At 45.4% G+C, this 22722-nt stretch overlaps 1 protein-coding gene across 4 annotated transcripts in view; it reads right to left on the reverse strand.

Moving 5' to 3' along the window:
- LOC147634556 (putative phospholipid-transporting ATPase 9) overlaps positions 1–22722 on the reverse strand; it is a 101043-nt gene that overhangs the window by 18665 nt on the left and 59656 nt on the right. For all 4 annotated transcript variants that reach the window (XR_015266763.1, XM_086803655.1, XM_086803657.1 and 1 more), the window contains 4 exons: positions 17835–18111; positions 17648–17736; positions 17433–17541; positions 17128–17337 (listed from right to left, as the gene is read on the reverse strand). Coding sequence is in view for 3 of the 4 variants with exons in the window: in XM_086803655.1 (XP_086659781.1) it covers positions 17128–17337; positions 17433–17541; positions 17648–17736; positions 17835–18111 (685 nt within the window). In the remaining variant the exon portion in view is untranslated. The remainder of the gene's footprint in view (positions 1–17127; positions 17338–17432; positions 17542–17647; positions 17737–17834; positions 18112–22722) is intronic.

Here is a 22722-nt window from a genome sequence, read left to right on the forward strand (position 1 = left end):
CCTCCCTTGGACACTTACCATGAGGTAAGGCACGAAGAGCATGACTAAACTCCTACATAGAAAAAGGGGCATCTAGAACGGCACGCATCTCCTCAGTGATCAAATGTGGCAGTGCATTCCAAACCTTCCTATGTGCCCTGTGTCTGAAATCAGAGTGTGGCTCAGCACTGAGAAGCTGGCGATAGAAATCAGCATAGTTGTTTCTCGTACGCGTACGAACATGTTCATACGGTACGGTACGAGTGGTACGATACCGTACGATATCGTACGGTACGAAGTTTTTTTTCCAAAAAACCATTTTTCCTTGAAAAAAAATTTCCAAATGCTTTAAAAAAATATAGAAACCTTGCTTTACGAAGATCCCAAATGCTCGCAATACTTTGCAACTTTTGTGTCTACTCAGTATGGGGTTGTTGAGAGACCTAAAAAATCTGGCGAGGTAGACTGGTAGTGTACACTTGATTGGTAGGATGAGAGAATCTTGCTACATCACTTGGGGATCCCTGGTATAGGTAGGCTAGACAATTAGATTCTCAAGTTATGTACGAGGGAGAAGATTTGGACATGGCCATTTTGATCTAGAGAGGAGTCCCTAACATTATCACCCTAGATGCACTCCTCGTATTTGTGCAAGGACGGTCCCTTAGTCACAAACGCTACACTGGGAGACCTTTGGTATTGCATTACCCATCCAAGTTCTTTTTTGGAGACAATCGGGAGATCCAACCGGAAGAGACACATATCCATGTTCTGGTTCCTCAAGCACTGTAGACTCCTCCCCTCCCAACCTTCCCTCACATTCAAGCTTGAAGCTCCATAGGTTGTAAGTGTAAAAAATAAAAACTGTATTTTATCGTACGGTATCCGAAAATTTCATATCGTACCAAAAATTCCCGTACGGTATCGTATCGTACGGTATCGTATTTTCGTACCGTGACAACCATGGAAATCAGTGGCAATCTGTCTAACATAAGAGGATTTGAGTGAAGAGTGCCATGTGAATCTTGCACAACTGCTTGACACTATCTTTGGCACGAGATGCACCGTGAGTAGCAAAGAAACGTTTGTTGCATCTGTCACCCATATGGGTCCAAAGGGATTCATGGGCATGGTAACGGTACTCTACACGCTTCTAAGAGAGTGATGAAGTTATGCCCTAATAGTACATAAAGAATCTGCAACCCATTGAGCATGAGGATGTTTCTCGTGCTCCAGCCAGTCTACATCTAATAGCCCTTTCTAAATCCAAGACCTCTTGCCACTTAGACAAGGCACATGTGTGATAAAAGTCACTAATATCACAAAGAGCAGAGGCCAAGCTTTGCGAAGCCTATGAGAAATCACGAGATCTCCAAATATTAAGAATACGACGTGATGGCTCTACATTTGAAAACAAATGATCACGGATGCGTACATGGGGTGTTGATCCATGGTGACTCGGATCTCTAATGCATAAAGCCACTAGGCAATGATCCGATTTAGAGTTGTCTCTAGCAATAAAAGTATTCCGCCCTCTGTCGGCACCCAATCATCCACATAAAATCTGTCTAACCGTGCATAAATACATCCTGCATCCCTTCTCCTGTTAGACCATGAATAAAGAAGAGTGGATGGTCTCCTCAAAATGTCATCCTCATGCCAACAATCTCTGCCATGAATGGAGAGTATAAACCTCTCCCAAGACGCGCTTTCAAGAGGATGCACAGCCCTCATGTCCACCTCTTTTATCCACTAGCATCTCACCATGTTAAAATCCCCACCAATAATCCAATGGTCGGCAAGAAGCATCAACGTAGTGAGAGATTTCCAGTAGACAATCCTCTGACCTCTATGGTTATGAGCATGGAGGTTGAGAATACCAATGCATGTAGTACCCTGCATAAGGAGGATCCACTGCGCTCTCGCACGCAAAATGACACCATGTCCAATGATGCAAGGAAAGATCAAAGCTGAAACAGAGATACAGACACGACCTTTGGCACCAATAGCTGGTGACCAAAAGGTGTATCCCGAGAGAAGCTTGCCTCATCTCCCACACTGGGTAGCATCGAGTTTATGCTCTTGCAAGAGCAATACATCCATAGGTCCACCTGTAACTGCACAATGAAGCTGAGTTTGACAATTTGTTTCTGCCGACGCGAAAAAAAGCCTCCCCAAGACCCTAAATATTCCAAGAGACAATCCTCATAAGGACTCAGAATAGGAACGACCAGATCTCCTGGTCGACGAAGGACCCCCTTTAGAGACGGAAGTACGTCTCACATAGGTAAGGGAGGGAAAATCTGACGATGTAAATCTTACCTCTCGTTCCCACTCTGGGAAAAAGCTAGGGCTGGTCCTAAAAACTGGAGAGGTACCATGACAATGCTATTGCACAACATCATCCTCAAGGGTACAATCATCCTGTAACTGTACTGCAGCATTCTCCTGTGAGGGATCCAAATTCTGTGTCTGCAGAGCCTCATCCTCCAAAGAAGGATCAACATCCTGTGAGGCAAGAGCTGCATAAGGGTTGGGGTGCTCCACTAGGGGTGCGGGTGAAGGGGCAGGTACGGGGGCCCGAGGGTGCTTGCCATCCCTAACCACAACCCAACGCTGTGTGGTCTGATGTGGCATAGGATCAACTAGAGTCTGGGCAACTGCAGAAGGCATCTGATGGGTAGGACCACGCCGCCTCCTAGCATGGCCCCTCGATCTGGGACAATCTCTAGCGATGTGGCCCTGTCAAAACGACAAATCCGACATTGGTGAGGTCTGCTAGCAATCTCCATCCTTTGGGGGAAATGAGAGCCGTCAGGTCTCTGAAGCATAATATGGTCGTCAGTAATCAAAGCATCAGGAACAAGCACAAGGACCCGGGCCGGGGTACATCATTAGAAGTGGCGGTAACATCCGCAAAAGCTGAGGCGGGAGAGCCCGGAAGGGCCGATACCTCTAGAACCTGGCCAAAGGATTCCCCTATGGAAGCTAAAAGCTTCCAATAGGACCGAGGAAGAGAAAGGAACCGTAGTGAGACTGGGGTAAGGCGTTGATCCTCTGCCACTGGATCAAAGCCCACTTGGTACTGAAAAAAGGAAATCTTCCTAGGACCAAGAGGGAAGGGGTTGCAAGCCAAAACCTGAGAAGTAGTCCTATCACTTGAGATAAGTGGCATCTAGAATGGGACAAGTGGCCTTACACTTGTCAATTTAGCCATATCCAAATGCTTTTTATGCTCTTCCTGATCATTAGAATGTACTAAGATATCATCAAAGAAAGTACCTGTGCATTTTTGATGGGCTCTAAAGATTCTATCCATCCTCTTATTAAATGTGGCAAGGGCACTAGTGAGACCAAAGGGTAACGCAAGAAATTCATATAGCCCAAAGGTAGTCCTGAACGCTGTTTTGTGCACGTCCTCTGGAGCAATCATTATTTGATGATAGCCACTCTTCAAGTCTATACTGCTCAACACTTTGGATCCATCCAACTTGTCTAGGATATCATCAGTCATAGGTATGGGAAACCTATTCTTTATAGTAATCTTGTTGAGGGCTCTATAATCCACGCACATGCGCCAAGACCCATCCTTCTTCTGGACTAACAATATTGAAGAGCAAAAGGGTGAAGAACTAGGCCTAATCAAACCCTTTTCCAATAACTCATTTACCTGCTTCATAATCTCCTCCTTCTTGGCTACGCTTACGCAGTAAGTTGGCAGTTTGGGAGCGAACTCCTAGGAATGAGGTCAATCTAATGATCTTTTGGCCTCTCAGGTGCTAGTTTATTTGGTAAAGAATCTACAAAACAATCTTCATACCTCTTTAAGAAATCAATCGTCCTCCGTATCCAAACTAGAGAGGGACTCTTTAGGCTCAAACTCTTTATTTTAGAGTCTTTTACAAAAAGCAAATACGAGGAAACAGACAATTTCATTGCTTCAGAACCTTGTACATGGGAATAGAGTTTCCTTCAACTCCCACATCAAAAGATACATTCTTGCTTCGGTCCCAATCAATGGCTAGATCCACTCTCCTATGCCAAGGCATACCAAGTACAATGAATGGGAGAGTTAATTAGGGTTAGAGTTCATGTGGGAGACATACACACAGAGAAGAAGAGAGAGAGAGAGAGAGAGTTGTGGGGATAAGTCAACTCATGATATGAGTGTGTGACTCCCCTATCACACATGTATATTGCACTAGTACACATAGTGCACTTAGTACATTAAATGTACTAAGTGTACTATGTACTATAACTTATGGGCTTGTACACACTATAAGGGTGGGCATAATGGCTTTACCCCAACAACCTCCCACTTAAAGGCAAAGTGCCCTTAAATGAAGGAAAAGAAAAAATCAGCATGTACATGATAATATACAAGGCCATATCAAGGCTGAAACTGGCCTCATCCAATGCCCATCAAGTGTCTGCAACGAGCAAACCGCTCTGGAGGCAAACTCTTTGTCAACAGATCAGCCGGGTTGTCATCCGTATGAATCTTAACAAGCTGAATTTGCTTGTTCTCTATCACCTCTCTGATGAAGTGATACTTCACATCCACATGCTTCGTCTTTGCATGAAAGACAGGGTTCTTTGCCAACTGGATGGCACTCTGACTGTCACAATGCAACAATGGAATATCCCCTGTATAACCCAAATCAACCACTAACCGAGATAGCCATAATGCCTCCTTGCAAGCCTCTGTGGCTGCAATATATCGGCCTCTGTAGTAGATAAGGCAGTGCACTTCTGCATCCTGGATATCCATGACACAGCACCTCCTGTGAATGTAAACACATAACCGGTAGTAGACTTCCGGTTATCTGGATGACCGGCATAATCCGAATCCGTGTAACCATGCACTAATGCATCCTATTTGCCAAAGCATATGCACATATCCTGTGTGCCCTTAAGGTATCTCATGACACCTTTCACTGCTTCCCAATGCTTCTTGCCAGGGTTGGCCATGTATCTAGAAACCACTCCCACTGCAAATGCAATGTCCGGCCTAGTAGCAACCATGGCATACATGAGACTGCCACAAGCTGAAGCATACGGAATCTTGGCCATATCAGCCCTGCCACTATCTGACTGTGGACTATCCATAGCACTGAGTTTCACATATGGAGGCAAAGGAGTACTAGTTTTCTTCCCCCCATCCATATTGAACCTCTCCAAAACTTTGCCAATGTATTCCTTTTGAGACAAATACAACACATGCTGATTTCTGTCCCGAAGTATCCGCATACCCAAAATGTGATTTGCATCACCCAAATCCTTCATATCAAAGGTTTGATGCAGCCTCTTCTTCAAGGCATCCATCTCTTTACGAGATTTCCCGGCAATCAACATATCAATAGACTGCCATCCAAAGCTTTCTTGATGTACAAGCAGTGATCTATGTCACTTCTCCTGAAATTCTGGGATTTCATGAATGTATCAAATTTATGATACCATTCCCTTGGTGCCTGTTTGAGCCCATAAAGACTCTTTTTCAGCTTGCATACAAGCTTCTCCTTTCCACTTACTGCATAACCCTCTGGCTGTTGCATATATATCTCCTCATGGAGATCACCGTGAAGAAAAGCAGTCTTCACATCCATCTGAATCAAATCCAGATCATCATGTGCAACCAAAGCTAACACAGCTCTAGGTGTGGTCATTTTGACCACTGGAGAGAAGATCTCATCAAAGTCCACACCATATTCCTGCTTGAAGCCCTTAGCCACTAACCTGGCTTTGTATCTTGGCTTTGCATCAGGTGCACCTTTGAGCCTGTAAACCCACTTACACGGCAAAACCTTCTTGCCTGTAGGCAAATGCACCGACTTCCATGTTCCATTTTTGTGCAGAGAATCCATCTCTGACTTCATGGCACGCTCCCAAAGAGCCTTGTCTGCCCTCTGTAAAGCCTCCTTATAACATGAGGGCTCCCCACAGTCAGTGAGCATCAAGTAGTCAACCCCTGGAACAAACCTGTCAGGGGCTCTGGAGGGTCTTGTGGACCTCGGTACCCAATGACCATCATTTGCAGGTTGCTGTCCAGCCTGCATATCACCTATTGGTGGCTCCTGTTCCATGCCATAAGGCTGAAAAATCATGCCCGGTATCTCCTCTAACTGTGCCATATCCATAGGGATATCTTCTGCCATCTCTGGCTGTCCATTTGGACCATTTTCAGCACCATTTAAGGGCTGGTTTTGCTGCTGTAATGGCTGATTTACAGCCCTTGGTTGTTGTCCATGATGTCCATCATCATCAAAGATGACTCTGCCAGGCTCCTGTTGCCTTGCAGGCTCCTTATACATGCATGTTTCATCAAAAATGACATCATTGCTGCGTATAATCTTTCTATTCACTGGATCACAAAGTCTATACCCCATTTCACCTTTGTCACCATATCCTAGGAATATGCATTTGTGAGACTTAGGATCAAGTTTGGTGCGCATTTCCCTGCGTATGTGCACGTACGCAATGCAACCAAACACTCTCAAGTGCTTGTATGACGGAGGCTTCCCTGTCCATACTTCCTCTGGCACTTTCCCACCAAGCCTCGTGTTAAGTGACCTGTTTATAAGATGAACGACTGTCATAACAGCTTTAGCCCAAAAACCATGAGGTAATGCAGCATGTGACAACATAGAACGGACCTTCTCCTGAATGGTCCTATTCATCCTCTCTGCTGTCCCGTTTTGTGGAGGATCATAAGGAGTAGAGAGCTCCCTCTTGATGCCTTTAGCATCACAAAAGTCCTGAAACTGTTTGGACATATACTCTCCACCATTGTCAGAACGCAAAGCCTTCAGTGTTTTGCCAGTTTGATTCTCAACATGAGCAACAAACTTCTAAAACACTGAGAATGTATCACTCTTCAAACGAAGAGGATAAACCCACACCTTGCGTGTGGCATCATCTATAAAAGACAAAATATTTTGCCCCTCCCAAAGAAAGCTGAGGCATCTCACATACATCTGTATGCACAAGCTCTAACTGAGCATCTTTCTGTCCAAGAGCTTTCTTGTGGGGGCACTAGAGTTGCCTGCCATATATACAATGCTCACAAAACTGAAAACTTGAAAACTTTAGAGAAGGCAAGTAACCCAAACGAGACAATTGCTCCATTCCCTTGACACTCATGTGTCCCAACCGGCTATGCCACATAGAGATTTCCGGCAGCTCGGTTGCATTTACATTAGCATGGTGACAAACACCTGCATGCATGAAGTAAAGAGTGTCCACCTTAGAGCCTCTGGCAACAACCAGTGAGCCCTTACTAATTTTCCACTTTCCACGACCAAATGTGGTAACATAATCAGCATCATCAAGCTGTCCAGTAGAAAGCAGGTTCTTCTTGATCTCAAACACATGCCTGACATCATGGAGCATAAGCTGTGAGCCATCTGAAAACATAAGCCTCACATCACCTCTGCCAAGAATCTTGCATGCATGGTTGTCACCCAAATAAACTACTCCTTCATTGCCAGCAGTATACCTGACAAACAAGTCTCTGCAACCTGTGACATGAAAGGAGGCACCTGAATCAATGATCCATGAGTGCATACCATGACCATCTCCTATAAGAAGTGAATGGGCATCAAGTGAAGACGTGAATAGGACCTCATCCTCACTGTCACCTGCATGTGACACATTGATTTCTTCAATCTTGACTCCACTTTTGCCCTTTGGCTTTACATCTTTGGCTTCATCTTTGTCTTTGTCTTTGCCTTTTCCCTTTTCCTTTTGATCATTTTTCCATTTGTAGCATTGCTTTTTGATGTGTCCCTTCTTGCACAATAATGGCATTCCAAGTCCTTTTTGGAGCGGGACTTGCTCCTTCCCCATTCTTGGCTTTTACCCCTTTGCTGGGATCTCCCACGTGCATTCATTGCATTGGACTTTCCAACAGAGTTGTTTTTCCTGTTCATCTCTTCTTGAAGAAGAGCACCCTCAACATCTGCATATGACAGCATAGCATTCGAATTGCTAGTGGCTGTCCTGAATGTGTCCCAACTCTCTGGCAAAGTGCATAAGAGAAAAGTGGCTTTGAACTCATCGTCCATTGCCAGCTTTTGATTAATGACCTGGCTGACAATACCATTAAACTCATTTAGATGGGCTGCCATAGACGCCCCTTCCTTCATTTGAAGACCTATGAGTTTCTTCAACCAATACACTTTGCTTGAGGCACTTTGCTGGGCATACAAGTCCTGCAATCTCTGCCACATTCCCCAAGCTGTCTTCTCTTCACGAATGCTGAAAAGTAAAGTGTCTGACACAGACAACATGATGGTGGATCTTGCTAGCTCATCCATATCTTCCCACTCTTCAGCAGTAAGAGAAGCGGGCTTTACACCCCTTTCTTTGATAGGCTTGTGCTGCTTCTTTTGGAGCAACACATTATAGCACTGGGTTTGCCAAATATCATAATTATGTGAGCCTTCAAGCTTCTTGATGTGAAGCAATGAAGAGCTCTCACCAGTGGTTGCCATAGCAATATGCAACCTGTCAATGCCTGACTCCTTGCAAAATGTGCAAACACTGCACCAAAAGCACACAAAGTGCTCACAGTTGTTCTCCCAAAGTTTATCTCCCACTGCGGAAGCACAAATGCAACTCTACTCCCACTGTATGTGATGAAATCACCAAAATCTGGTTGCTGCAGATTTAGGACAGCACCTTAAATGTGCTCTGTTCCCCTTCCAAAGTACTGTACAACAGTACCAAATGCTCACCAATGATGTACCAAATCTGTACCGACAAGTACAGCAGCTGAAAATGAGATTTTTGCTCACTCAAATCAATGTGTAGCCATGCCAAAACTTGTACAAAGCTGTACCAAATTTGTACCAGCAAGTACAGCAACAATAAATGCTCTCCTGGCTGTCCAAATGAGTGAAATCAGACTTTTACAGTCCCCACCACTGCATACAACAGTCCCGAACAGAAATTGGGCAAAAGCCCCTTGACTGCAAGTGGATTTCTGAGGATTCAAGGCATAAAAGTCTTGCCTGCTGCTTTGCCAAGCTCAACAAGCATAAAATCTTGAAAAGCCCCTTGATTTAAGATCAATTTCTGATCATACATGGTACATTAACGCACATGAAGGCATCCAGAGTCTTCACGATGCTTCCCCCTGGCCACATATACATCCAATACATGAAAGCCCCTTGATTTACAGGCACTTTGAGTGCTTGTCAGGCATCAACACGTTGCCCAAAGCATCAAATGCAAGTGCCTGCATGCAAATCAATCCAATCGGCACAAAAGCCCTTTGATCTACACTGCAATTTGCTGCAATTTTGCCCGAATGTGCGATTTCTCACATCATACAGCATGTATGAATGCTTAATTGCACAATTACATCAAAAGCCCCAAATTTTGACATCCGATTTCTTGCAAATTGATCCTGATTGTGACCAATGTCACCCAATTTTGCTAATTTTGCTCAAAAATTGAGCAATTTGGCACCTGTACATGCTCAATTGATAATTGTACCTGCTCAATTGCAAATCCCAAAAAAAAAAATTGAAGCATGTACCTCTGAAAATTTGTTTTGCAGGAAAGGGGGGGACGTCGAATTTCCTCTGATGAGGTGCTGCTGCATACTACTGTTGTAGTCGGGCAGGTGCAGGCGTACAAGGCTTCTCCTAGCATAAGGACTCTTTCCGAATCTCCACACCAGGGCTGATGTCAACAGCCCTCCAACAACAGCTCGCACTGCTGAGACTTTTGCTGCTTGCCTGACAAGCTTCAACTGAGGTCCATAGACGGGATCAGAGTGGATGAATTCTTCAACATCGGCGTCCGGCCAACGCTTCAAGGGCTTGTCTCTGCCACCATCGGCGATGCTGGCGAGCTTGTAGAAGAGGGCGAAGCGCTCCCTCCACGCCGCCTTGTCAATCGCGCCACCATCGAAACTCCTCAGCGGGGACAGACGCACACACCGCAGAGACAACGATCTTGGGAACCGAGGGACGGAGACGTCGACTCAATGCTTGGCGATTCACTGTCTTTGACTGCAGCAAGCCTGCTCCGCCTCGTAGACGTGTTCGCTCGCTGCTGAGCGGTTTTACGCCTTCGCCTAGTAGCGCTACACGCTTTGTGGCCAGGCGTCTACACGATTCCCTACGATGTCCACCTGTCGTGCGCTGTTGTGCGCTTGGTGTTGCTTCTGCTGCTGCGGGCGCTGCTGCTGCTGCAGGCGCCTGGTTGGCAGGTACAGTAGCGCTTTAGGCTTGTACATCAGCAGAGATGCACAAAGAATGCGAGCAGAGTGTGCTGCACCGGAAAATGGCAAGCTCTAGGGCAAAGGGAGAGGATCAAGACAGCAACCTAAGCTCTGATACCAGTTGAATGGGAGAGTTAATTAGGGTTAGAGTTCATGTGGGAGACATACACACAGAGAAGAAGAGAGAGAGAGAGAGAGAGAGAGAGTTGTGGGGATAAGTCAACTCATGATATGAGTGTGTGACTCCCCTATCACACATGTATATTGCACTAGTACACACAGTGCACTTAGTACATTAAATGTACTAAGTGTACTATGTACTATAACTTATGGGCTTGTACACACTAGAAGGGTGGGCATAATGCCTTTACCCCAACAGTACAACATCACAATGGCTTACATTTCCCATAACAAAATTCTCATGAGCCACATACTCCCCTATCTCAATCTTAAGTTTCCGGAGGATTGGGGTGATATGAGATTGCATCACTTCAAAGGAAACACTTGACGTTTTCGGAGTGCCAAACCTCTCCTTAGGCAGTTTGAGAGCTTTAATGATCCGAGGACGGATATAAGTGTGAGTAGCACCAGTATCGAAGTGGATAAGAACAGGCTGATTGGCAACCTTGCCCCAAGCCATAAACAGCTTCCTCTTCTCTGAAGGAGTATCATCCAGTTGTTGCAAGAGTTCTTCAAGGAGAGCATTCACCTCATGTGATTTTTGCAACCGATTCTCCTTCTTTGGCTTGTTGGGGAGCACTGTCCAACCATATGTTCTTTTTTCTCCATAGTTGAAGGATTTTACTTCTTTGGTATACTCTGCCAGCTGGTGATACGTCAGCTTCCTTTTGGATGGCACAGATGGTTTACTTCCACTCTTGTTGCTCTGACTTCTTTTGGTCAAACACCTTGGCCTTCTTCTTTTGGGACTCGTCTTTGTAAGACTTCCCAATTGTCAAAGGCATATACAATCCTTTTGCTTCTATGGATTCATCTTGAGCTTCTTCCAAGGTGTCCAGTTTTGTCATCTTGACCGCCCGTCAAAGTGTTGGATGTAAGCCATGGATAAACTTCATCATCTCCATATTTGAGGGAATTTCATTGAGAGATGTAAATTTGAGAGAGATTGCAACAAACTTACTGATATAAGTTTCAACATTCTCCCCTTGGTTCTGCTCCCATTCCTACTGCACATCAACTTCAAATGATGAAGGTAAAAACTTCTTATTGAACGTCTCCTTGAAGTCCTTCCATCTTTTCTCTTCATGGACAATCTTGAGCCACCAATTCAGGGCAACATCATTCAAGTGCATTCTTGCCATCCTGATCTTGGGCTTTTCTGACTAATCTTCACTACCAAAAGCAACATCGAATTGCCCAGTGAAAGAAACAGCTTTTTGAGAATCTCTCTTCCCATAAAAAGCATCAAACTCGATGCTCTTTTCTCTGGGCTTGAACTCCCGCTTGGCAGCTACTTGTGAAGTTACTTCATGAACCATTACTCCTTTCGCCATAACAGTCTTTGGTGAATCAGTCACCATGGACATTTTTGGTTCTTTGGCTTTCTCCTTGTCCTTATGAGGATTTTCATGACGAGATGAGGCAACTTGGATATGGTGGGACTTTGACGTTACACCTTGACTACCTCCTCTGATGATGGTTGGTGAGGTAAATTTCATGGTCTTTGACTTTTCTGAAGTAGAGACTCCTTTCATACTGAGGTAGGCTTTCGCTGCAACACCATTCAATCGCAGCAGCCTTCTTATTAAGAAAGTCATCAGAGACTTTAGCTTTAGCTCTACCTTTAGCTCTTCTCTCCATCAAAGCTTAAATCTTTGGATCTGCCTCGGGCTCTTTATACCTTTGAATCTTCTCATAGTCTGAAAAAGACACCGTCAAAGAACGTCGAGAACCTCCACATTGTTGATGAATATTCTCCTCTCCTTCTCCTGACATGGTGAATGTAATCTGTGGGCTAGCCAAAAACTCTATCACCCAAGTTCTCACAAGAGAAGATCTAGCTCTGATACCATGTAACGCCACAGGGACACGTGAAAGTGACAAAATTGATGAACTACTTGTAACAAACCCACTTAATCAACAATTACAAATAATGAAAGAAAGCAGGATTCACAGAAAAGAGAAACGAGACCTCACTAGGAGGGAAACATGCCCCTTGCCCTTTGTAGGAATTTATTGAATCAAACCACGGGAAAAAAGTGCCTCAACCTTTACAATAGATGAGAGCTGAAAAGATGCTCACAGCCGGGTAAATCCAATAAAGTACGCTGAAATCTGAAAATTCTGATTTTTAGGGTTTGGAAACCATAACCCTAATTTCTCCACAGTCCAAGCAGTAGGCTATCTTCTCTGTCCACACCTTGGTTTCACCAAATATGGTGCAATCTTGCCAAGAAAACCGTTGTAGACCATTGTTGACAATGTGTACCAAGTGTATTCTCTAATAAGCAGCCTTGAAATTGATGAGAAGTGCTTGAAAAATGAAGAGGGAGTGCTCCAATTCATAGGTTTGAGGCTTCAATGCTCTAGAATGGAAAGAGTAAGCTCCAAATGACAAGTGGTTACTTTAAATGACAAGTGTTAGCTAAATTAACAAGTGTAAGGCCACTTGTCCCATTCTAGATGCCACTTGTCCTCATTTGAGAGGTGCTTCTTCCATAACCTTCTATGCTAAAAATATCTCGACTAGTAAAGATTTTGTCAAAGATGCTAGCAAGTGCCTCCATTCGTTCAGCTTGCGGACGTAATGACGTGAATGGAATATCCACTCAAGTTTGTCCAAAAATAGCAACTCTCCTAAAATCTAGGAGTTGCATGCTCTTTCTTCAAATGATTTGAGGATCTCGTTTCGGCTTTAAAACCACTCATCAATCATCTGGGTGTTCTGGTCAATTTGACCACTCAAGTGCTAAATCCAATCATCTGGGGATCTAATCTATGACTACCCGACTCAAAACTTTGGGCGTTTTCACCAATGGCCACCGTAAATAGAAATGAGCATTCTAGCTTAATTAACTACTCAAAAGATACACAAATCACAATTCATGCTCCATGAACTATCTAGTAATTACCAACTCACATATAGAACACTTTTGAGCAAGACAATGATCAATATGAAGAACAAAGTAGGAGGCTAGTTACATATGGAGGCCTATTGCCCTGGGTTGATATGAAAACCTATGTTTAAATATAAATATTAATAAGTGTACTTTCACTTTTTATTATCAGTCCCAAGCCTATATAAGTCAGTTATTGGCTAATAAGTACACGTCCCTCATTGGGGGATCAAGACCTTGAGCCCCAGCCACACCTCGAAGGGGTGGGGTACGGTGGTATGGGATGTTGTCGCTAGCTGATAAGCGAGGTTGTGGGGATGATATAGCATCATAGCTTGGGGTTGCTCCGTGTATGGTTGGAAGGTAAGCCACCAGTACCATCCTCGAAAACTCTCAAAAAGTGCTCTCTGTAGAAATGGAGTTTCCCACGTGCGCCTCATGTGAAGTCATGTCACGTCGAGGCATGATAATGTGGTTAATCTCTTCCATGGAGAGATCCAAAAAGGCGAGTCGAGGTTGTACTGGACGGAGGGACAAGAAAGGCGGTTCATTTGAAGGCTATGGCACTCAAACCAGCCAGCCACTCGTGAGTACCAAAATATCCCTCTCGTGCAAGCTGCATGGACACCTCAAGAGCCAATCCTAGGAGGCAATCTGCATCCAATGTATACACATGGTAGATGTAGGTGATATACTGAAAGAGTGCATCTAAAACCAGGAAGATGGTCCAAACTCAGCCGGAATGATCTTATGCGGCACAGATGGCGGCTGACTCCTAATCATGCATGAGAACATCATAACCTGCAATCTCCCTACTCCTCCAGTCATTCACTCCTAGATCTGGTCCCCCGAAAGAGGTACCGTACAACTCTGCATGTCACACCAAAGTGTCAAATAGCCAACACTTGGTGTGGGGCTCCAAGAAATGGGCCTAAAAGCATCATCTCCAGCACATTAGGGTGGCATATCATCTAAATAGGTGAGCCTCAGGTGGAAAGGACTGATTATCTCAAGCCTCACCCTCAGCATGGAGTATTAAAAGCCATAATCTTGGTTTTTCCAAGATTAACCGTGAGGTCTGTCACAAAAGGTGAGCCTCAGGTGGAAAGGACTGATTATCTCAAGCCTCACCCTCAGCATGGAGTATTAAAAGCCATAATCTTGGTTTTTCCAAGATTAACCGTGAGGTCTGTCACAAAACCCTCTATAATGCATCCAAGTGTCTCCATAGTCCCTATGCAAAATCATAGATCGAGGCTATATCACCAGTATAAAGCAATATGGGCACCACTACTTGAGCCAGATGTGAGCTTGTTTCCCTAAACCTGTCCACATGACGAATCTTATCTATATAAAGCTTGAATAATGTAGGAGAAAGAGAGCAGCCCTGTTCGACCCCAATATTGCTGATGAAATCCCCAAAGAGCCCTCTTAGTAATCGGACCCTGCCAAGCCTCATATAAGGCCATCAGCCCCCCATATTAATTGCAATGGGAACTGAAGCTCCCATAAGCAGGCTAGAAGCCAAGATCAATGTCGGAATCAAAGGCCTTCCCCGAAAATCCAAAAAACAACATACGCCTTTTGCTTCCATGCCCTCGCCTCCTCAATAATGGCTCAAAGGTTTAAAATGTGATCCACAGTAGAACAATTCCACCTGAAGCCCGCTTGGCATGTGGCTCTCTGTCCCTATCTCTCTGATGAGATATGCCATGGACATTATTGTATCACTTTGGTCTCATAGGCCCATTGGGTCTTTAGTAGACACTTAATATATCTTTCTTTCTTTTCTTTCTTTCTGCCAAGAAGCTAATCTCAGCCTCCAACACTGCCCCATATATCCTCGCCATTGTGTGGCCTATCATGATGGTCCTGTAGTTATTAGGGTTTGTGGGTCTCCTACCTTATGGATGGGAACGATGGGGTTGGTGGTCCAGGAAGGGCAGAAGCCTTCAGAAGACAAGGCTAAATTAAAGAGTTCTGCAACAAGGGGGGCCAGGACTGGAGGGCACTATGAGCCGGATGGGATTCCCCATGGAGTGGATTCGTAGAGTCTCAGGACTTTACTCAGCCTCACACAGCCAGGTTCTCATTCAGTGAGCCCATGGCGACAGATTCCCCCTCTCCCGCTCGGTTAGACAGGGCTGTCCTTTGGCACCTTACCTCTTCCTATTCGTCGCAGAGGCCATGAGTAGTTTTCTATCCGCTCACGAGACCGGACTTCAGGGATTGCGTCTTCCCCTCCGCACACAAGCGGAGCTACTCGACTCAGAGTTTCCAGATGACACAGAAGCTTTCCTTGCAGGAGATGTGGGGAATCTACAGAGATTTGTGGAGGCGATCGAGGTTTTCTACCGCGCATCAGGAGCACAGATCAACTGTGCACAAGTCGTGTGGTTTTTGGATAGGATCGGCACCCGCCCCGACTTGGCGACCAGCTGAGGATTTTCACTGGATCTCGAGGGGCACTCCAGTTTGATATCTTGGTTGCCAGGTTGGCATTGATACCTCTCCCGAGCAGCAGCTCACCCCGCTTCTTCTGAGTATTCGGAAGAAGCTTTTATATTGGAGCTCGGCGAGGCTCTCCCTAGCAGGCAAAGTGGCGGTGGCGAGCCAGGTACTTCTAGCCACCATGTGGTACATCACTTCATGCTGGGCCTTTTCTCGGGCATGCATTGGCCAGGTACAGCGATTGATCCAGAACTTCTTGTGGGCGAGAAGTGATGGGAGGCCAGCCAGGGCCAAGGTGGCATGGCGAGTGATCATTCAGCCACGTAGCAGAGGGGAGGTTGGCTTCATCGATCTTGCTATTCAGAGCCATGCCCTGCTGGGCAAGCTAATTGTCAGATGACTCCTTCCCAGTGGTGAGCCCTAGAAGGATTTCTTATTGGCCCGGATTTCAGCCCGCACTTCGAGCCTTGGGCCCGTGGCCGCAAAGTACCCAATGGATCTTCACAAAGATGCGAGCCCGTGGTTTTAGCCCAGCTTTTGAGGACAAATTTGCAGCCAGTTTGCTTCGGGCTTGGGATCATCTCAGGCTAGCCCTCAAACAGATAGTTCCAGTTGCCTCAAAGGAGCGGCTCCGGCAGCCTTTGGTCTGGAACCCCTTGATCTGTTTACCGAATGTTAGGGGCCCGACCGCATGTATCTTGGGGAGCCTTGAGCACAGGACCAGCCAGGTCTCTTGGAGATTGGATTGCACACAGGCAGTTACCCCTGGAGAGCAAGAGCGAGGCTTGACAGGGATCCGGGGTCGAGATAGGCTCAGCATCGACATTGACTCAGCTATCCCTCAGGAGTGGCTATTGCCTATTCCAGACCCGTCCCCCCAGTGTGGTTAGGAGTGTTTACCAGACACAATATCCTCGTGGCGGTCCACGGAGCAGATGAGGACAGTGGTATGCTCATTTTTTCTATTGGATCCTAGAGCAAACTAGAGAGATCAAAGCTTCCCTTGGAGGATTTCAGAGGCTACACCTTGCAGCATGTTTCGATTTGTGCTTAGTAATTCAAATATATCCCAATCACCCACCTCATACTTCCCATCCAGATTAATGGACCACCTGATCTATTGCTTATTTAATGTCTTGACCAACAACAAAATTTTTGTGTTCTCCTGACTGACAGGATGATATGCAGAGAACAGCAAGCTAGTCTTGTATCAAATGTATAAGACAATGAAGGACAAGAAGTTCAATATATACTTTCACTTACTTAGTCCTATCCCAGTTACCCAGTTATCAACATGAAGTACAATATTGGACTCCCTGGTAAAGAGTTCTTACTGTTCTACAAGAACTTAGCGTATATGTAATGACCACAGCAATCAAGGCCACTCACCATGGCCTTCTGTTTTGGAGATACCCTGCAGCATATGACAGAGCTACATTTGATGGCTAATCCCATCAGATCGCCTTCAAGATCATTCCCCAAAGCAAAATTCAGTGCCTTGCCATCAATGATCAATGCAAAATCTGCATCATTGTCTTCCTCGTCGTCAAGCTGTTGCTTCCAAAAAATGATTTGTTGTTTTGTGTTCTCTTGGGAGACCTTCACAGCCACCAAAGCATTGGTTGTTACAATTTCCCGTCCATTAACATGAGACCTAGCACAGGCATTGAAATGTCATGGTTATATGACCTTACCTTGCTGATAAGTGCCTTGTCACCAGAGGCCTCTGCCTTGTTCACCTCATCATTGTCCAATGAGATTATCATCTGGGTCATATCTTGGCGCAGTAGGCTGCATGCAAATCTGTCAGATCCAAAAGTAATCTGTTAGCATACGGTTTTGCACCTGCAACACAACCCAGATTTGCAGTTGTAAGGCCCTTCCTGGTACTTCAAGAATCAGCACAAACCCAATATTGATGGCTGTCTCCAACTTGTCCCCTGTCAAGACCCAAATTTTGATTCCAGCTTGAGCGAGCTTGTCTATACATTGTGGAACCTGTTAGAAAGTACAACGGATTGTATGGAATAGAGCTTATCACTGTATTTTAAAATTATATTTATATAGTGAATGTTAACATTTTGTTCATTATATACCCCTTTCTGCAACTTGTCTTCCACAGCTGTTGCTCCGACCAATATCAGATCCCTCTCTATCAGTTCAGATGCTTCATCTAGCTTTATATCTCTGTCTACACCCACATAAGTTTTTGCTTTCATGAATTCAATACTCCAAGACTCATACTCTGAAGCATCTAGTTTCCGGTATGCAAGAGCCAAAGTCCTAAGTCCAGCATCAGCATAATGGGCAAGATGTGCTCTTGTAGCTTCCTCATATTTCCTCCCATCCTTCCCTAGCCTTTCAAATATTACACTGAAATGATATCGAGATACTCTATTAAAAAATAAGCGGAAAATATCCATGAGAAACACACATGTATGCAAAACTAGAAGTTGACAATTGCTTGTAGAAGTTATATACCGATGGAAACTCCAGTTTATTTCCCAAACTTAACAAAAACCAAAATGCGATCTTGACTCCTGACAGTCTACTCACACAGCTTCAAGTCATCAACTCCATCATGCATAGCATAGACTACGTACTATGACATCCCCACTAACATCATCATCGCCCAAGAGTAGTGCAGGTTCGTGCATACAACAGATATGTCCATCTTAGCGGAAAAAACTATTTTCCTACTAGCAGAAAAAAAGTGCTGCTCAAGAGCAGACTACAACTCTTATGGCTGGCCACTCTCATAGGAAGGCTACATTGTGAGGATGTGGGGACGGGGGAAGAGCTACATTGGGGGCATGTAATGCCAAACTAACCCAAAGTGAGGAAGGGGCATGAGCTTAAGTGCAGAGGAAAGTAGCACTGCTACATCCTGTCCAAGTCACATATTGAATGCTCTCAACGTCCCACAAAACGTGTGTATAAATGATCTCCATCCATGCCCTATATGCCAGGCGGAAACACTGCTGGTAGCTCCCACCTTTGATCCACTCGGGTCTCTGGGGTCTAGGGAGCTGCCAGGGCCACAAAGGCAGGGATAGCAGTGATGCAAAAGTGGGTAAGCTGGAGTGTTAGACCCTCGCTGTCCTCAAAGAGGTGTGCCGGGCTATCCTCCAGGCCCAAGCAATGGTTCCCAATGTGATGCTCTACGGATGCTGAGCTCGGAGATGAACAAGCAAAGAATCCTCCACCAAACATGCTTCGCCTTTGGACAATCCCAAAGACAACAACGCCCTGGAAAAATCTTCACAGATAAACCAGCATAATGAACTTTTATCACTTCTCCGGTGGTGAAGGGTAGATTCAGCCATGACCGAGGCTAGCACTAAGGAGAACACAAACACACACACTGACTGATCAAGCAATTTCACTACTCTGGATAGAAAGAAGTAGCATAAACCAGCTCGACGCAACTTGATGAAGACTTCAAAGAAATCTGCATGTCCACTAATATGGCCAAAAAAAAAAAGTAAAAACTGACCTTTGTTAACATCAATAAAGTTCAAAAACTGAGTCCTTATCTTTCCCATTCCATGTCAATGGTCTATATGATCTAACAATAGCATGCACAGAATTTCAGATGCAAAATTGGTAATCAGGAGCTAGACGCACTTCACGAGTTCTTCTACTAGAAGTTCATAATGCATGTTTAGAGGCATCTTGCACGTGTTAGTCTCTTTGATGCTTTACTTCACATATAGCCGATAGCTTGTTCCATAGATCAAAATTTTTTTGTTAAGTTCGGGAGACTTATTTGATTGTACCAATTAAAAATGTTGTAAATCAAGACATCCCATGAGAGCCAAGAGCTATGGGGGATGGAAGGTCTCCATGGTGCGTGCAAAAAGAGAGAGAGAGAGAGAGAACAAGGCTCTTAGAGAGTATTTGCACAACTCAATGACAGCTTGATTAGATGTATTGAGCTTACACCAAGGACATGCTTTTGTAGGCTGTAAGCCTTATCTTTTGACTCAAGGGAATCACACACACACACATACTAGACAAGTGACGCATGGCGCACTTATCGTATCCACACGGAAGGGTGGGTTCACACACACTTAACCATTTTAGGGGTTGTTCACACACAAACACAAGTGGGTACACAAAGAGGGGTACACGTACACGATCGTCGATGGGTACACACACACAGGCTTTGAAATACCCAACAAACCCCCTTCGGAGCGATGGTGGAGTGACATGAGACAACCTCCAATAGCCACAATGATTTGGGCTCAATAGTGAACTCTAATGCTCCATCTAGTGGTTTAGAGGCCAGTGAGCTTGGCACAAAAGGCTCAGAGGCTCAACGAGCATGGCTCAAAGGCTTAACAAGCATGGCTCAAAGGCTTAACAAGCATGGACGCACAAAGAATCAGAGGTCTAGGGAACAAGTGCCAAAGAGCTTGACCACTCATGACTTACATTAGTCTCTCAGAAAATCAAACACCCCCCTTCCCCCCCAATCAAAACAGGGGGAGATTGGAATAGTGGAGCCTTTTATAACAAACACATAAAACTTACATACATAACGAAAACTTATTACAAATGAATTTCAGGGGACGACCCGAGCAAAGGACCCAAGACTAAACACACATAAAAAAACATAAATATAGGAAAATTTATAAATCTCCCAAGCTAGGTGATGTTCCCCGCAAAGTTGTTGCACACATGTGTGCACACTCCTACTCTTCAATGATGTTGTCGATGATGCCCTTAGTAAGAGTGCCTCGGAAAATATTGTCATTATAGTCCATGGGAACAGCTCCTTAAGACGTTTAGCCCATCGCTCTCAAAACCCAATTTGTGGGTTAAAACAGCTTCAAATTGTGAGGCAAATTATGGATTATACAAAAGCCCAAATTGTTTTGGGCAATTTAGGGGCCATAGACCGCCAGGCGACTCCACCGGCCGAGGTCATACAGGCCCTCTTGGTGGACATCATTCACACCTTGAGAGGACAATGGGGGAAACTTCAGGGCGACTCGGATCGCATGAGAGATCGCCGCAAGGCGTTCCTCCGCACTTGGCAGCCTGGCCCTTTCCTCATCGCGAGGGGCGAGGATGTCACCTGGCACTACAGGCCTCCAGCCCCCCCCAGAGAGCGGCCAGCCACGGGGGTGGAGCTCCGGTGTTCACTGTGTTTATTATCCCTCCTTGTGAGGTGAGCTTTGTAGCCTTATGGCGTTTTCTCATTAACTAATAGAAGGATCGTTTTTTCAACAAAAAAAAAATTTTGATGTTAATTGAAAAGCCCCAAAATTGAAGATGTTTGCGACTTCAATTTGATGCTAATGGTTCAATTTTACAAAAAATCCCAAATAATATAGATGTAGGCACCTTTAATTAGCCGATTTTCACCTGATTATGGAAAACCCTTGATTTTAAATCCTGGTGAGGTGGCTTCTACAGGGAACAGAGACCAAATTTCAGAGATGGCAACAGCATAGGTGGGTGGCGAAGAAACGCACCAAAGGCGAGGAGACGTTCCACCAAAGCATGGTCAATAGGTGCGAAGTCGGTGGGCGAGAGGGCAAAGGACTGGGCTGAGGTGGCGCCCAGCTGAGATAGCTGATGACGGAGCAGCTACCTGGCATCCAGCACAGTGCTGTCACTAGGCAAGAGCTGCACAAGAGATACGACACTAAGCAAAGCAAGGCCAGCGGTTGAGCGTTGGTGGGAACAGCGGCCAGCAGGAATCACAAAAGGCAGCACTGTCAAGAGTGGGCCAAGCTAGAGGCGGCGGGCTGAGGCTGAGTGAAGTGTAGGCAGTCAACGATGCTACAGCTGATACTTGTAGGTGGCTGCTGTTGACACTGGCGAAGTACTAAAGATCCCGCAGCAGTAGCGTCAATGGGTGTAGATTCGCTTAGGCGAGCAGCGCACAGAGGAGGTGAAGATGAGTCTGGGCAATGAACTGCATCACAACTCAGGATGGCTCAAGAAACCCTAGAAGGCTAATCCTAAAAACCCTAAACCAGCTCTGATACCATGTTGTAAATCAAGACATCTCAGGAGAGCCAAGAGCTATGGGGGATCAAAGATCTCCACGGTGTGTGCAAAAAGAGAAAAGAAAGAAAGAAAGAAAGAAAGATATATTAAGTGTTTACTAAAGACCCAATGGGCCTATGAGACCAAAGTGATACAAAACTGTCCATGGCATATCTCATCGTGGAACAGAAATAAAATAGAAACGAAACAAAGCTATCTCACTCGGGTCATACAAAACTATCCATGGATTCTCATCAAGGAATACCAGGAACATGGAGCATGAGAGAAGCATCACCACCCAATAGATGGTATACAACTCTCCAAAATATCAAGCATGGGGCTAGTGAGTATGGCCAAAAGGTCTCCCTCAGCTACATCACATGGAAAGGCAGCTCAACGGCGGTGGAGCATGTCCTGGATCTGGAGGATTGTGACTGATGTCCGGGGGCCCGGGACGTCCGGCACACCGGAATGCGGAGGCCCGGTCCAAGGTAACTCCTCTCAGGCGAGGTGGGTCCCGAGCAACCCAAGGTGGTGGTAATGGTTGGTGGTGAGGGAGGGGTCGGGGTGGCTGGGGCCGAAGCTCTGTCAAGAAAGTGTCGCTTTGTCTAGGGCCCAAGCAAGAAGAGCCCTACACAACGTTGGTCTAGGAAAATGATCCAAGAGAGGACCAAATCCCAACTCCTCTCCTCCTTGGGTCTGCGTATGAGCTCCCCGGCTTTGAAGACGCACTCAGCTCTACCCGTCTCCACTCTGAGGCGGTGGAATGAAGCCATATCTGGCCAATCGCAATCCGCATGGCATGAGACATGTGAACACTCAGGTAGCCTGGCTGCTGGGGATGAATCCATCCTCAATAGTGAGGGTGAGGAAGCGATCTCTGTAGAAGACTGAAGTATATCCTCGTTGAGAGCTCCGAAGGTGTGATCCATGTGCAGTGGGTGTAGAGGCCAGAAGATCTAACCGGATAACCCAATTGGT

Source organism: Cibotium barometz, chromosome 10, assembly GCF_041138505.1.
Source record: "Cibotium barometz isolate CiBa-2024 chromosome 10, ASM4113850v1, whole genome shotgun sequence".
Classification (NCBI taxonomy): domain Eukaryota; kingdom Viridiplantae; phylum Streptophyta; class Polypodiopsida; order Cyatheales; family Cibotiaceae; genus Cibotium; species Cibotium barometz.